Source organism: Typopeltis vanoorti, chromosome 9, assembly GCF_054136105.1.
Source record: "Typopeltis vanoorti isolate ZY-2024b chromosome 9, IOZ_Tvanoo_1.0, whole genome shotgun sequence".
NCBI classification, from domain to species: Eukaryota; Metazoa; Arthropoda; class Arachnida; order Uropygi; family Thelyphonidae; genus Typopeltis; species Typopeltis vanoorti.
Genome location: NC_143557.1, coordinates 40,900,961 through 40,916,146, shown reverse-complemented (window position 1 = coordinate 40,916,146; position 15,186 = coordinate 40,900,961). Strand labels below are relative to the sequence as shown.

Here is a 15,186-nt window from a genome sequence, read left to right as displayed (position 1 = left end):
TATCAATCCTAGTCTTAACAATAATGGTGGTCTAACATTGTGTGTGTGTGTGTGTGTGTGTGTGTGTGTGTGTGTGTGTGTGTGTGTGTGTGTGTGTGTGTGTGTGTGTGTGTGTGTGTGTGTGTGTGTGTGTGTGTTGCGTACTTCAAATGATGACCTTAATATGAAGGTTGAAATGTTGGGAAATTGTAAATCAGGTGCTTTCTATTATAGGATACTTGTGTTTCTTGGAAATGACTCCACTTTTCCTACATAACAAAAAAAGATTTTGAAGGTTATTGTTTTGCAGGACTGGTTTAAAACTATATGTGCACCTCTGAGTAACTATATTAAAGAAAATGATGGTAAAATTATATAACTCCTTTCACAACATAAATCACAGCTAAGGCAAAATTCCCATCTGTTGCTGAAATACTAATCTTCACCTTATTTCCCAATACTAATATTTTATGAAACAATGAAATTTTAAAATTGATATCTGATATTTGTCTTCTTCACTGAAGAAAAAAAAATGTATAAGTGCATGCCTCTAAAGTGAAATATATAGTTAATTAATTTTCCTGTGAGAATTAACTATGTGGTTGCAGAGTGGGTATGTTAACCACTTGGCCAACCAGGCCAACAATTACAACAACTCCAGATATTTGTGATGACAGTTTATGTTCAAACCAATCAAAGATAATTATTTCATTTTGGGAACATGCACTTATAAATTTTTTTTTGATTAAGAAGACAAATATTATCAAATATTAATTTTAAAATTCCTTTAAAATGCTACTTTTTTAAAATTACATAAAATACTAATATTGGGAAATAAGGTGAAGATTAGTATTTCAGTTGAAAATGGGAATTCTGCCTTAAGCTGATTTACATCATGAAAGGATTTATGTAATTTCACCATCATTTTCTTTAATATAATTACTCAAAAGTCGCATATAGTCTTACCCTATCCCTGTGGAACAGTAATAGCCTTCAAAATCTCTTTTCTATGCAGGAAAAGTCAGTTTCAAAAAAAAAAAATATATATATATATATATACACAAACACACACACATGCAAGGATATGGATATAGTATGCCCACAGACAGGAGACCCTTCGACACTTTTGCGCATGTCAAAAGAAGGAGAATCCATTCCGATAATAGGGTAATCAATCCGTATTGTGGGGAGTGTTTATTATTACACGTCGGAAAATTAACTTCTCTTTTATGATCATTGTAGTTTTTAAAGTGGTAACTATTTTGCTTGTATAACAGTTGAAAACTTTAACGTATAAAGAGTAATTTCGCGTGTTGGTGTACATCGCGTTATTTCTTTCTCCCCTTCAACATGAATTGACTCTTTTTTGGCAGTCTGCCAACGACAGCTCTCGCTTATGTGGTCAGACTATATCCTATAATTGAAAGCATCTCATCATCTGAATTAGTTCTGTAATAATAATATCACATCTGGATGAGTGGCATAAGTGTGAAGGAAAATAGTGAAAGGCTACAAAAATAAATAAACATCCTTAAATTTAGTGCCCTCACTCCCTAACTACCCTATCAAGCTTTTGTCAAATATTAAGATTCCTCATCTACAGAGTCTGTAGTATCTAAATTAAAATAATAATAATAATAATAACATTTTAAGAAATAAACAGAAACTGGGGAACTCACTGATTAGTAAAACACGAAATATTCATTTCACTTTATGCATAATAAATATATTATAAAAAAAAGTTCAATAAAATCTATTTAAATACAAAAAGAAACTATATTTTCTAAAATATTTCTTGTATTGCTGTTTTTCCTACATGTGTATCATTACAATATTATTTCAATTTACATTTTTTGAAGAATTTTCTCTGTGATGATGTGTCGGCAAAGAATTTTCCACGAACCAATCTAAGGTGGTATGGTTTTAAACAGAATGGAAGAGGAAAGGTTAACATAACAGATGTCTGATGAAAAGATAGCAGGGAAAAGACCCAGAGGAATATCAAAATATTAGATATAATATTGTTGGAGTGATCATAAGTGATAGACTAATTACAAGAAAAAATGTTGATTAGGAGATTGGTAATAATGTAAACTTAATCATGTAGTACTGTCATAGTATCCTGTACACTCCATGAGGGTATATATATCAGGAAGTTGATGATGACAATGAATGAGAATTGATCTCATTTCCATTTCCCAGGATAATGACTGCTGACTACTGTGAATGCTTTTATTGCAGGTGATGAACAAGTACCAAGAACAACACTCTTTTTAATTTTTTTGAAAAAATTCTTTTTTAAATTACTTTGTTGAAAAAAAAATTCCAATGTTAAAAGAATGAAAAGTTGCAATAACACTGCATTGATTTCTGGAGGATCTGGCCTGTAGATATGACAAAGGTATATCTGAAGGACAAGAGAAAAACTGTTCAAAAATGCTACAATTATGTAGTGTAAACAGGAATAACAGATCATGTATACAGAGCAAGTTGCATATTTAAGTTTTAAGTCAGCAGTTAGAATTGAAATAGGTACTGGAAGATAACCTGATATACAGTCTAGTGTAAGACAAGGGTGTACACTATTATTCATCATCTAAAGTATAAAGATCACATCATGCAGGAAAGTGAAATTAAACCTGATATCAAAATTTGAGAAGTCAATCTCAGCTCTTTTCTTCATGCAAATGATGTTGCACTCTTAAATAAATCCAGTACAGGTTTACAAATTACTGATTTTCATGACAAATTTGTCATGAAAATCAGTAATAAAAAGACAAAGATTCAAAATATATAAGAATATGGAAAATCAACTGTATACTGAATAGAGAACATATAGAAATAAAATATTTCAGCTATTTAGACACAATTTTTTGTGAATATGGCAAATTACATATGGTAGTACTCAACAGACTAAGCAAATCTGGTATGGTAGGGAATTGGCAAAATACATTCATATGAAATACAAGAGAAATTAATTAAAAATAATAATAATTTTTAACTCATGAATCTGAGAGCTGGATTAGAAATCAAACAACTGATCAGACACTACAAAGAGATTACTACAGATATGAGAGTTCTAATAAAAATCAGAAGCGCAAAAAGATTGTATCAATGGAAAAATCATATTCAAAATGAAGATATTAAGAAGGAACTTAACATGGTTAGCATTCAGAAACATATGAGCTGATGTAAAGTGGTAAAAACACTTAAACAGAATTAGAGAGAAAAGGTTATAAAAAAAAAAAAAAAAGAAAGAAAGAGTCCACAATCTGGGTGAACTGATGCAGATAGCAGTACCGTTAAGATATGACAATATAGAGTCATGACTGATAACTGACTAATCTGTAGAAAAACTGTCAACAGCAAGGTAGTAATTATTATTATTATTATTATTTGACACCTCCAGGGAGTATAAGGACTCATCGAGGGAGGGTACCAAGTCTATAACTCCGTCTCCACCACAATCTCAGTCACAACTGACCACAACTACACCAACGCCATCTACCACCTACCACCACTGGTATTTTAATATCAGTGGTGGTAGGTGGCGTCACAAACATCACAATCATCCATGCCCACGGCAGAATACGAACCTGCAGCCCTTTGACTGGAGAGCAGATACGCTATCCACTCTGTAGTACTAGTTTCTGTCATGAGAAAAAAACATTTGAGGCTTGAGAGTTGAGACTTTTCATAAATTTATTGACAAATCTGCAACAAATTTGTAAATTTAATTTCATTAGTTGTAAGTTTCATTAATTTTAGTAAAATGAGTATTGTATCATATTGCAGATGATGAAAATTTTATTATGCATTAATGGAACTATACAATGAATGCAATAAATATAATGTTATTTGTTATTTTATACATTTATTTGTGTTCCCTTTAAGTATAATACAATACTATCATTATATGACTAATGTGACTATAAATCAAGTGCAATGAACATTATATTACACTTAGCTGCTCCATAGTCGGGTCTTTTGCAACATTATTCCTCTTATCAGTTGGTTCATTAGTTAAATATGAAAGAGGAGGGGGGGGGAAATCACTAGCAGTAGATAACAGACTTTTATATTGTAATGTATAGTGAAGTTATTATTTTTAATTTTTAATTTTAAATGTGAATAAAACTGGATAACCATTTAAGGTAAAAATTCTTAATGTGTAATTATAATTTTTCTTAATTTTGTAATTTTAATATGAAAAATGGAAAATTCTATTGATCTATTCATATTTTATTGCCAGATACAGAAAGAAACTTTAAAAAGTTTTGAAATTTATTACAGAGATAAGAAGAGAAATTAGCAGAATCAGATCCCTGTTTTCGTCTTACTTTGGATGAGTGGTCCAATATTGGAAATAAAATATATTTTTATTCTTCAAATGATGCAAACATTTTTAATTCAGGATCTTATATATCTGAAAAAATATTCATCAGCTGATATGAAGAGAATTTGGAATAATTCTGAAAAATATACTGGAACAACAGATGGATGCAGAAATTTGGATGTGACACAGCTTAGTTGAAAATTTACTCTGTCTTAATCATTCAATTGTTGAATGATTATGGTTGATGATGAATGAACAGTTTATAAAAATTTATAAAATGCATTTAGAAAAATGTATTTATAATACATTTTCATTTTAATATATATATACACACACACACACACATATATATATAGTACAAAGTTAAATATATTAAAAACACATATTACAAAGTTTATATATATTTGAAAAGGTCTAAGTTTGATTCTCGTTGTGAAAAGAGGAATCTTTATATGGGTGAATTGAAGGTGAGTTAGCCGATCCACTACAGAGGTAGCAACATTTTTTCTCCTGAAAGATTCAATATAGTAAATTTCCATTAGATCAGCACTGATGATATAACACTTTGGTATAGTAAATAATAAACAAATGACTTGTTTGTTAATTACTATATGTAAATTTTCTTTACATAGCATTGATGCTATAAGGCCTCAGTGAGACTTTTATTTAATACTTGTAAGTTTATCATATTGTAAACTGACTGCACATATATATATACAGTATATATACAGTTGATTCTCTAGACATACAGGGTCCATAGGAATAGTTTATTATAGTAAATAGTTTACTATAGTGAATTTTTCTTTTAGTAATGCATTGTAGTTGTGGGCTTTGAGCTAGATTTTTATAGTAATAGTCAGCAAGTTTGTTATAGTTGTGTTTGAAATAGTAAGAATCACATTATCGGTATATCTCACACCTTGTACTTATAATAACTGGAGCAGGTGTATAAAAATATAAAATAAATAACCGAATAGATGAGAAACATCACCGTTTAACCTTAAATAGTCAAATTACCTTTTAGAATTTCTTCCTGTTCAGAAATTCCAGTTTCATAATCAATTATAAGTTTTCCAATGGCATTTATACATTTTACACTATCCAGTTCTGAAAACTGGGGAAACTGGCATGTTCTAAGCAGTGGATTATTTTCAGGAGAATCTTCTGGCACTTCAGGAATTCTATTAAAAATTGCAAAAATATGAAATGATTACATAAGTATCTTATAATAATATCATTCTAAGCTATAGTATTTAAACATATTTCAAATTTTGTAAGCTGAGCTAATCCCTGGTAATAGAATCATTCATTTAGTGAATACAAGATGAAAGATCAGGTATCTGAAGCCCAAAATATAGAGTAAAGGTCCATAGAAAGATCAAAAAAACAAAATGGATTTGATGCATTTATTAAAATTTTTTATTTTTGGTAATCTCACAAACATGACTTGGCAGCTTTACAGGGTGTCCCTGAATTCATGGCCCACACGTGAGGGGATGGTAGTACACACCAAAACCACCAATATTCGTCATTGAACATGCGGCCACAAATGCAGCCCAGTAGGGGGCACAGACGCTCGACTGTCTGTAGCAGCCGGCAATGTGCGCGACAAGCCCAGTGATTACGAGTAGGTACGCCGAACACTACTCTGCCGTTGTGCCGCGTGCATCAACATTGGTGGGTGGACTTTGAGCATTTGTTGTAACGATCTCCAATAAATGTGACTCTGGAAACCTGTGTCTGTCCTTCATTTCCAATTCCTCACTGTGTTTACAGCCGCATATTCTATGACAAATATTGCTGGTTTCAGTGTATACTACCATCCCATCACGTTTGGGCCATGAATTCAGGAACACCCTGTATAACACCATACTGAATGGATGGAAAATTAAGAAATAACAACAAACTGGTTACTGTGACATTTGAAAAATTGAAGATTGTACTTTTTAGGAAAGGCATAAGAAGTGAGGTTGTTTCTGCCAGCTTATTTTCTAAAACAGTAGTAGAAAGAATAAATGAACAAGGAAAATTTGTACAATGAATATGATTTTGATGCTAGTTGAAATATAAAAGGGTAGTGACTAGCTACTGCATATGTTTTAACAGATTAGGACAGATTGTTCTTTTTTTTTTTTTCCCTTCTTCCTGCTGCCAAATGGAGTCTGGGTTTGGCACATGGTAGGCCATGAAAGGGGGTAAGGGATAATTTTCTTTGCAAGGAATTATTCCAGGGTAAAGATATATGCAATACATCTCTATTATAGAGACCTATCCTCTTCTTTACCAAGACCGCACTGCATGGCGAAGAGTCACATCCTTCCAGAGGTGCCCCCGTTTTCACAGAACAGTGCAGATCTAGACTGGAAAGTCAAAAAATATTTCGGAGGAAGGCAATGGCAAACCACCTCTGTACTTTGCCAAGAACATTCCATGAACATGCCAAAAATGAGAAAGTACGATATGGTGCTGGATGGTAAGACCCCCGGGCCTGAAGGCATCCAACATGCAACTGGGGAAGAACAGAGGGCTTCCACAAGTAGAACTAATTTTTATGATGTGTCCAGGTCAAACCCGGAAGGAAGCTTGGTCACGGATGTTGCTGGTTGGAAAAGGGAGGCTCCCTGTTTCACAAAAAAACCACAGGACTGGAACTTGGAATGTTAGAAGTATGAACCAAGGTAAGCTGGGATAATTTTCTTTGCAGGGAATTATTCCAGGGTAAATAAATGGAAATAATAAAGATGGAAATGGAGCACAAGAAGCTGGATATATTGTGAATAAGTGAACTCAGATGGACAGGAATGGGTCATTTTCAGTCAGGGGACTATATAGTGTATTACTCAGGGCATGAGACAAGTCGAAAAAATGGAGTATCTTTCTTACTCAGGAAAAAGATGGCTAGGTATGTATTGGATTATAATCTAGTGAGTGATAGAATCATTTCTCTCAGAGTGAGTGGACATCCAATGAATATGACCATCATTCAGGTTTATGCACCTACTACAGAGGCATCAGAAGACGACATTGAAGAATTTTATGGCAAGTTACAAGAAGCGATAGATGCAGCACCAAAGCGAGATGTATGGCTACATATTGGAGATTGGAATGCAAAAGTGGGAGAGACTGAGGAACAAGGAATAACAGGTCATTTTGGTTTAGGTATTCGAAACACTGCAGAGAAGAGACTAGTTGAGTTTTGTGCAGAAAATTCTTTGTTTGTGCTGTTTAAGGTGTTGCTAACACCTTAAACAGCACAAAAGAAGATTGTACATATGGGTATCACCAGATGGACAACACAGAAATCAAACTGACTATATACTTGGACAAAGAAGATGGAGAAGTGCAATTCAGTCTGTCAAGACTTTTCCAGGTGCAGACTGTGGAACAGACCACGAGTTATTAGTGGCTATGATACAAGTGAAACTACGGAAACTGAAAACATCACAAATGTCTATCAGATATGATCTTGGAAACATACCAGCTGAATACAATATAAGCATACAGAACAGATTCAACACACTCAATTTCTGTGAAAGAGAACCAGATGAACTATGAGAAGAGATTAAAGATATAATTAAAACAGAAGCAAAGAAGAATATCCCAACAGTTTGTAAGAAGAAGAAGTCCAAATAGCTGTCAGAAGATGCCATCAAAACTGCTCAGGAAAGGAGGAAAACGAAGGCCACAGGAAATTTGCAGCAAGTACAGCATTTGAATGCAGAGTTTCAACAACAAGCCAGAAGAGACAAGGAAAATACTTTAACCAGGAATGCCAACAAATAGAAGACCAAAACAAGAGATCTTTTCAAAAAGATCAGGGAACCAATAAGAAAGTTTAGTGCTAAGGTGACAATATTGAAAAGTAAACACAAAGGATATCTTACAGAAGCTGCAGACATCAAAGAAAGTTGGAAAGAGTATACAGAAGCCCTTTACAGAAAGGACTCCAAAATTACTGAGAAATTTGAAGAGCAGGATTATACACAGGAGCCAGTACCACTGGAGAGTTTAGTGAGGTGGGCACTGCAACAGCTATCCAGTAAGAAAGCACCAAGAGGAGATGGAATACCTATTGAGCTGCTCAAAGCCCTGGGAGAAGAGGCAGTTAAAATTTTAATGGCTCTATGTCAGCGAATTTGGATCACAACTATATGGCCTAAGGAATGGAAAAAATCAGTTTATATACTGTAGAAAGTTTTATTTTTATTTTATTTTTTATTTTTTTTTACCTTGGGTATAATATATGTTAAAGATATCAAGTTATTTTAAATATAAACCTGGTTTTATTTACTCCATTTCCCAAGTAAGCAAACAGACAAGTCAGTCAAGTTTGCGCCCGCAAGACTTACAGGTGCAAACTTGACTGACTTGTCTGTTTGCTTACTTGGGAAATGGAGTAAATAAAACCAGGTTTATATTTAAAATAACTTGGTATCTTTAACACAGTTTATATACCTTTATCGAAGAAAGGCGATGCAAGAGAGTGCGAAAATTACATAACTATAGCACTGATTTCTTATGCAAGTAAAGTTTTACTTAAGATCATTCAGAAAAGACTGGGACCATTCATGGAGAGAGAAATGCCAGATGAACAGGCAGGATTTCAAAAAGGCAGAGGAACAAGAGATCAAATCGCCAATGTGAGATGGATAATAGAAAGAGCACAGGAATATCAAAAGAATGCCTATCTTTGTTTCCATAACTATAGCAAAGCTTTTGACTCTGTAGATCATGTGAAACTGTGGAATGTATTAAGAACAATGGAGTACCAGAGCATTTCATTATCCTTCTGAGGAATCTTTATTATGAACAAGAAGCTACTGTCCAAACAGATCTTGGAGAAACTGAGTATTTCACTATAGGTAAAGGGGTGTGACAAGGATGTATTTTATCTCTGTACCTGTTTAACTTGTATAGCGAATACATTTTAAGAATGGCAGGGCCAGAGGAGTCTTCAGTTGGAATTAAAATTGGTGGAAAAAATATTAATAATTTGAGGTATGCAGATGATACCACCTTGCTAGCAGAATGCAAAGAAGATCTGAAGGAACTTATTATGAAAGTTAAAGAAAGTGCTAAATATGGTCTTAAACTTAACCTCAAAAAGACAAAAGTTATGGCAACATGTGAACTTAATGATTTTGAAGTAGATAGGGAGAAAATGGAAGCAGTTAACAATTTTGTGTTCCTAGGATCTCGAAATGATAAAGATGGTTATTGTACCAAAGAAGTTAGAAGATTATGACTCGGAAAAAAAGCAATGACAAATTTAAGCAAGATCTTTAACGATAAAGATATTAGCCTCACAACAAAAATCAGAATCGTGAAAACAATGGTATTCCCTGTGGTGTTGTATGGATGTGAAAGTTGGACCCTGAGAAAAAGTGAAAGAAGAAAGATAGATGCATTTGAATTAAGGGTTTGGAGACGCTTACTAAGAATACCATGGACTGCAATAGAAAGAAAAACAATAGATCAATGATAGACAGAAAAAAGCCAGATTGCTCCCTTGAAGCTATGATCATCAAGCAAAAATTGTCATACTTCGGACATATTATGTGAGCAAATAACAGTCTGGAGAAGATGATAATGCTTGCTTAAAGTTGATGGAAGCAGGAGAAGAGGAAGACCAAGAATTAAATGGGTGGATGGAGTTAAAGAAGCAACTGGAGTGCACTTGGAGGTTCTGAAAGACATGGTCACGGACAGATCGGAATTGAGAGTGTATGTTCATGGAGTCGCCAGGAGTGGAAAACAACTCGATGGATCATAACACACACACACACACAGGCCATAAAAATTGGAATTTTTAAGTCCTGATGTTTCTCCAAACTTTTCCCTGTAGACTGAAAATAGTAGAACATAAGCAATTTATAATAGCAATCACTGATTAGTTAGTGTGCTCACAAAGCAGTGAACACACTAGCTATTATTATTTTTTTTTTTTGAGGACTGAAGTGTGAACACAATAAGCTAATTTCAAAAATGAGGTAGATACTTGTGACAATGCAGAGATTAGTTACAGACTGAAAATTTTTAGCAAAATTGCATGATGTTATCTGGATGTCAAGAAAATTCATGAGCAGTGTGGGTGCAGTGTCGAAGTCCATATTACAAATTATTTAACAGCCAACAATCCCCTAAGAGTTGATATGGAATTAGAAAGCTGGAAAATATAACAAACTTAGGTGGCAGCTTGGAGCAGTGCCATAAGAAGAAGCTACAAAGAAAAAATGTCAACAGTGAATGGAAGTGGTCAGGAATTTTTGGAGAGAAACAATATTGGATTGCATGTTCAGATACAAGAGGATAAATCAAATAAGGATTAAATGGATGATTAGTGATTCAAGTAGGAACTGCTCATGAATTGGTTGTGAGCATTCTGGAGGAAATATAAACAAAAAGGAGACTGGAATCATTGTGAATGATACACAGCAGAGACAAAAAGATTGATGACTAGTTAGAAGTGTAAATTTAGCCTATCAGATTATCGGAGTAAATTAGCTAAGCAGGCCAAATTAAATCCAAATTTTTTTTTTTTTTTCATTTTGTAGTAAGAGGAAGAATTTATGGTAGAAAACTTTACTCAGTATTGATGGCAGTAAAGTGATAGAAAAAATGAATCAACTAAGTAATCACCTTGAAAGGATGTATCACCCAAGTGGAAACTTTCAATTACCAATGTGACAGAGACTGATGTCAGAATTGAGACAGATGAACTGGTGCTGCTCAGCAAATTGAAAAATATCAGTGTGAATACATTAGTAGGATGATGGTATGTTGGCCCATGTGCCATGAAAAAATGTGCAAGAGAAGTGGCAGTGCCTATGAAGAAATTGTTTAATCTAAACTCTGGCAAGGTTCCAAGGAGGTGGAAACAGAGAAGTTAGTTCCATTACATAAAGACAGCTTCAAGATAGAAGCAGCAAATTAAAGACTGATTTATATCTCAGGAGTGATGGTTTAAGTATTGGAAAATTGGTTAAAGGTAAAATTCGGTAACAGGCAGACAGGAATATGGTGACATCAGAATTAGAGAAAGGAAATAGAAACACCAATATGCTGTTGGACTTTACATAGGTACATCATTAAGTTGGAGCTACAATAAAAATGGAAAATTTTATGAAGGGAATTCAAGGAGAAAGATGACTAGTAGGCAGATGAGCAGTACAGAGCACAAGCCAGAAGGGTAACCAGTGTGGTAAGAAAGGCAAAAACAGAGTATGAAAGGAAATTAGCAGCGCAAGCCAAAGATAATCTGAAACAGTTCTTTCAATATGTTGCAAGTAAAAGGAAGAGTGTTTATGGCAAAATGATTTTAATGAATGCCGAGGGAGGCAATTGAATCAGTCAAAATAGTAGAATTACTAAGTGAACACTTTGCAAGAATATATCATCCACAAGGAGTTATTGTAGTAACAAGAGAAGCAAAGAGTTTTATGGAAACTGATATAAATGAAATGGAGGTGCACAGCATGTTACAGAACCTTGATGTGAATACAGCTATGGGATTAGATGGTATACCAGCTTGAGTTTTATGTGTAGGTGCTAGGTAATTGTTAGTGCCTTTGACCACATTGTTTAACCTAAGTCTCAGCTCTGGGTAAGTCCCAAGGGGATGGAAAGAAGGCAGAATAGTTCCACTGCATAAAGGTGGCTCCAAGACTGATGTAATAAATTACTGACCAATCAGCATATCAGAAGTCATTGTCAAGGTACTGAAGAAGTTGGTCAAGAGCAAAATACAGGAATGGATAGACGTAAATAGGATACTGTATGGGGGGGGGGGATCAACATGGTTTTGTGAAGAGTAGGTCATGCTTATGTTACATAATTGCACATGTTTTATAATACAGTGACAGCTGAGCTGGATAAAAGTAATAGGTTTGCAGTGATACTGCTGGATTTTGCAAAAGCCTTTGATAGGATACTGCATGGAATTGGAATCAATAAACTGCAGCACAGGGGGTTGAACATAAAGTTGGTGAAGCGAATAACAGGGTGGTTTGCAAATGAGAGATATAAAAGAGCAGTTTATTCAAAAGTAGAGTCCAGTAGAAGACCTGTGACTAGTGACATCCCACAGGGTTCTGTTCTTGGGACACTACTAATTAATTTGTACATTAGTGATATAGAAATGGATAAGGAACTGTTCAGTTGTTTGCCGATGATGCAAATTAGGCAGAGAAATACTTAATACAGATTATGTTAAATTTTTGCACAATGATGGGTGATCCATTCTCCTTTGCCCAAACTGGCAGTCTAAGCAAAGGAGAATGGATGTCAGTTTAATGTCACCCAGTGTAAAATTATGCATTTTGGGGTGAAAACATTACCAGCTATATACCACAGTGATGGAACTGTACTCCAGGAAATTGACAAAGTCAGAGATTTGGAAGTGTTAGTGGATAGGAAGTCAAAGTTTAGAGAACCAGTGCCAAAAGTGGCTAAAAAAAGCTCATCAGATTACTTGGATACTGAAGAATATTTTGACAAGCAGAGACAAGCAGGTTATTCTCTTTATCAAGTCTTGATAAGACACCATCTTGACTACTGCATGCAGGTCTTGTTACCTGGGTTTTTTGGAGATAAGGAAGAGGTGTAGAGGATCCAGAGGCGAGTGACTAAGATGGTAACAGGTATATGGAATGAATTTTACGAGTATAGGTTGAAGATTCGTGGATTACAGAAATTGATTGGAAGGCAGAAAAATGGTGATATGATTGAGACATACAAATAACTGAAGGATTTTCATCATCATCAAATTCCTGCCATGTACCCTCAAGAAGTGTACAGGTTAAGATAGTACTACTCTATGGGAGGAGTTATACTGGAGAAAGTAGGGGAGACAAGAGATCTGGGGTTGATGATTGATAGAAACCTGAAATTTACGGGACATATTGCAAAGGTGGTGAAGGTAACACAGAAGATTGCTGCAATAATGAGAAGGATGCTGACCTGCAGAGATAAAACAGTTATCATTCCGTTGTATAAGACCCTAATCAGACCACACTTGGACTACTGTTCTCAGATTTGGTCCCCAGGATTTGAAGGGGATAAATTAACTGTGGAAAGGGTACAAAGGTGGATAACAAAGATGGTTTCAGGACTGTACAATGATAGTTATGAGGATCGGCTAAGGGAATGTGGACTGCAGAGTTTAGTGGATAGAAGGAGAGGTGATATTATTGAGACTTTTAAACTGTTGAGTGGTGGTGGTTACTGGGTTGATAATGGGGAGTTCTTTTGCTTGGTTGAACAGTGGGAAAGAGTGATGACAAGAGGCCAACCCTGGAAGTTACGAAAGGAAACTGTGAGCAAGAGGTTGAGGAGTGGTTTCTTTGCATGGAGGGTGGTTGAACCATGGAATGCATTGCCTGATGGAGTGGTGGGAGTGAGAACGGTCAATGAGTTTAAGGAGTGGTATGATAGACTTTGTGTTTCTTAAGAAGAACTTTTTTGACTCCATGGAGGCCTGGATAATAATAATACTTGCATAAATCTTACCAGGAACACTCGGTAGAGAAATACCTCTTTAATTCTCACAACAATGGGAGCTCTACTCCAAATATCTGGAATTTGTCCCTCTATCCAGGCCTTCTGAACTATGCAGTGCAGCCAGTGTAAGACTTTTATACCTTTTATACCTCCATACTTGAGTATTTCTGGTCAAATATCATCTACTCCTGCTGCCTTTCCACATTTCAGGTCTTTGATGGCTTTTTCTACTTCAAATATGGATATGTATTCCTAACTGCATCCCTGCTGAGTGTTTTTTACCACTGTGTTATCACTACTTTTCATTTAACAATTTTTCAAAGTAATTACTCCATACTTCCAGGATATACTTCAAGTATATACTCCTTACTTCAAGGCTGGCTGAGTGGTTAGCTTATCTGCTCTGCAGCCAAAAGGCTGCGGGTTCGAATCTCAACATGGGCATGGATGTTTGTGATTGTCTGTGAAAATGCTAGTAGTGGTAATGGTGGGTGGATGGCGCTGGTGAATATGATGATGATAGTAATGGTTCATTGCAGCTGGGGGATTGAGTGGTGAAGACAGAGTTGTAGAGTAAGTGCCCTCTTACCAGGAACTTTTGATATGCTTTCTTCTTCTTTTCCTTCACTGCCTCTTTAAGTTCCTGTGTCCACCATGAAGTTCTGACTTTTCTAAGCTTGCAGACAACCTCACCACATACCTCTCTGGCTGAATCAATCAGTGTTTTCTTCAGGGCTTGCCACTAAATTTTTTGTTGAATAATGTTTGTGTATTTTAGTCTACAATTCACATCTGAGAGCTGCTCAACTTTTATTTATTCGTTTAATTTTATTCACCTTAAAACTTTCTTACATGTTCTTCTTTTCAATATGAAATTCAATTTTATTACTGCTCAAGACTAAATGGTCATCACTTCCAATTTCAAATCCTCTGAAGGGTTTTCATAATCTTGATACAGAGGAAATTTTTTGGAACAGGGCTGGTGTTGGGAAAACTAGGAGTCATCCTTGGAAACTGAGCAAGAGTATAGTTAGCAAAGGTGTTAAAACTACACTTTTTGATTTGGAGGGTGGTGAATTAGTGGAATAGGATGTTGAAGTCTGTTGTGGGTGCCATGACTGTGAATGAGTTCAAAGCAAAGTATGAAGGATATTGCACAAATGTTGGATAGTGCTTGGAATGATGCTTAGGGCCTCCTTCAATGAGTCTACAGACGCCAAGGAGGAGCACGTAATAATAATAATAATATTACATAAGTTGGAGCAAATGAGAATGGATATGAAGCTGACGGTATGGATGGGAGTGAGTACTGCAGACAAAAATCAGAGTAGGATATTAATAATATATGGAATGATTTAAGGAGGGACATTAAC

At 35.1% G+C, this 15,186-nt stretch overlaps 1 protein-coding gene across 1 annotated transcript in view; it reads right to left on the bottom strand.

Moving 5' to 3' along the window:
• LOC150103000 (uncharacterized) overlaps positions 1-15,186 on the bottom strand; it is a 361,006-nt gene that overhangs the window by 338,320 nt on the left and 7,500 nt on the right. Inside the window, exon 2 of the mRNA XM_090397703.1 lies at positions 5,333-5,496. Coding sequence (XP_090253829.1) covers positions 5,333-5,496 — 164 coding nt within the window. The remainder of the gene's footprint in view (positions 1-5,332; positions 5,497-15,186) is intronic.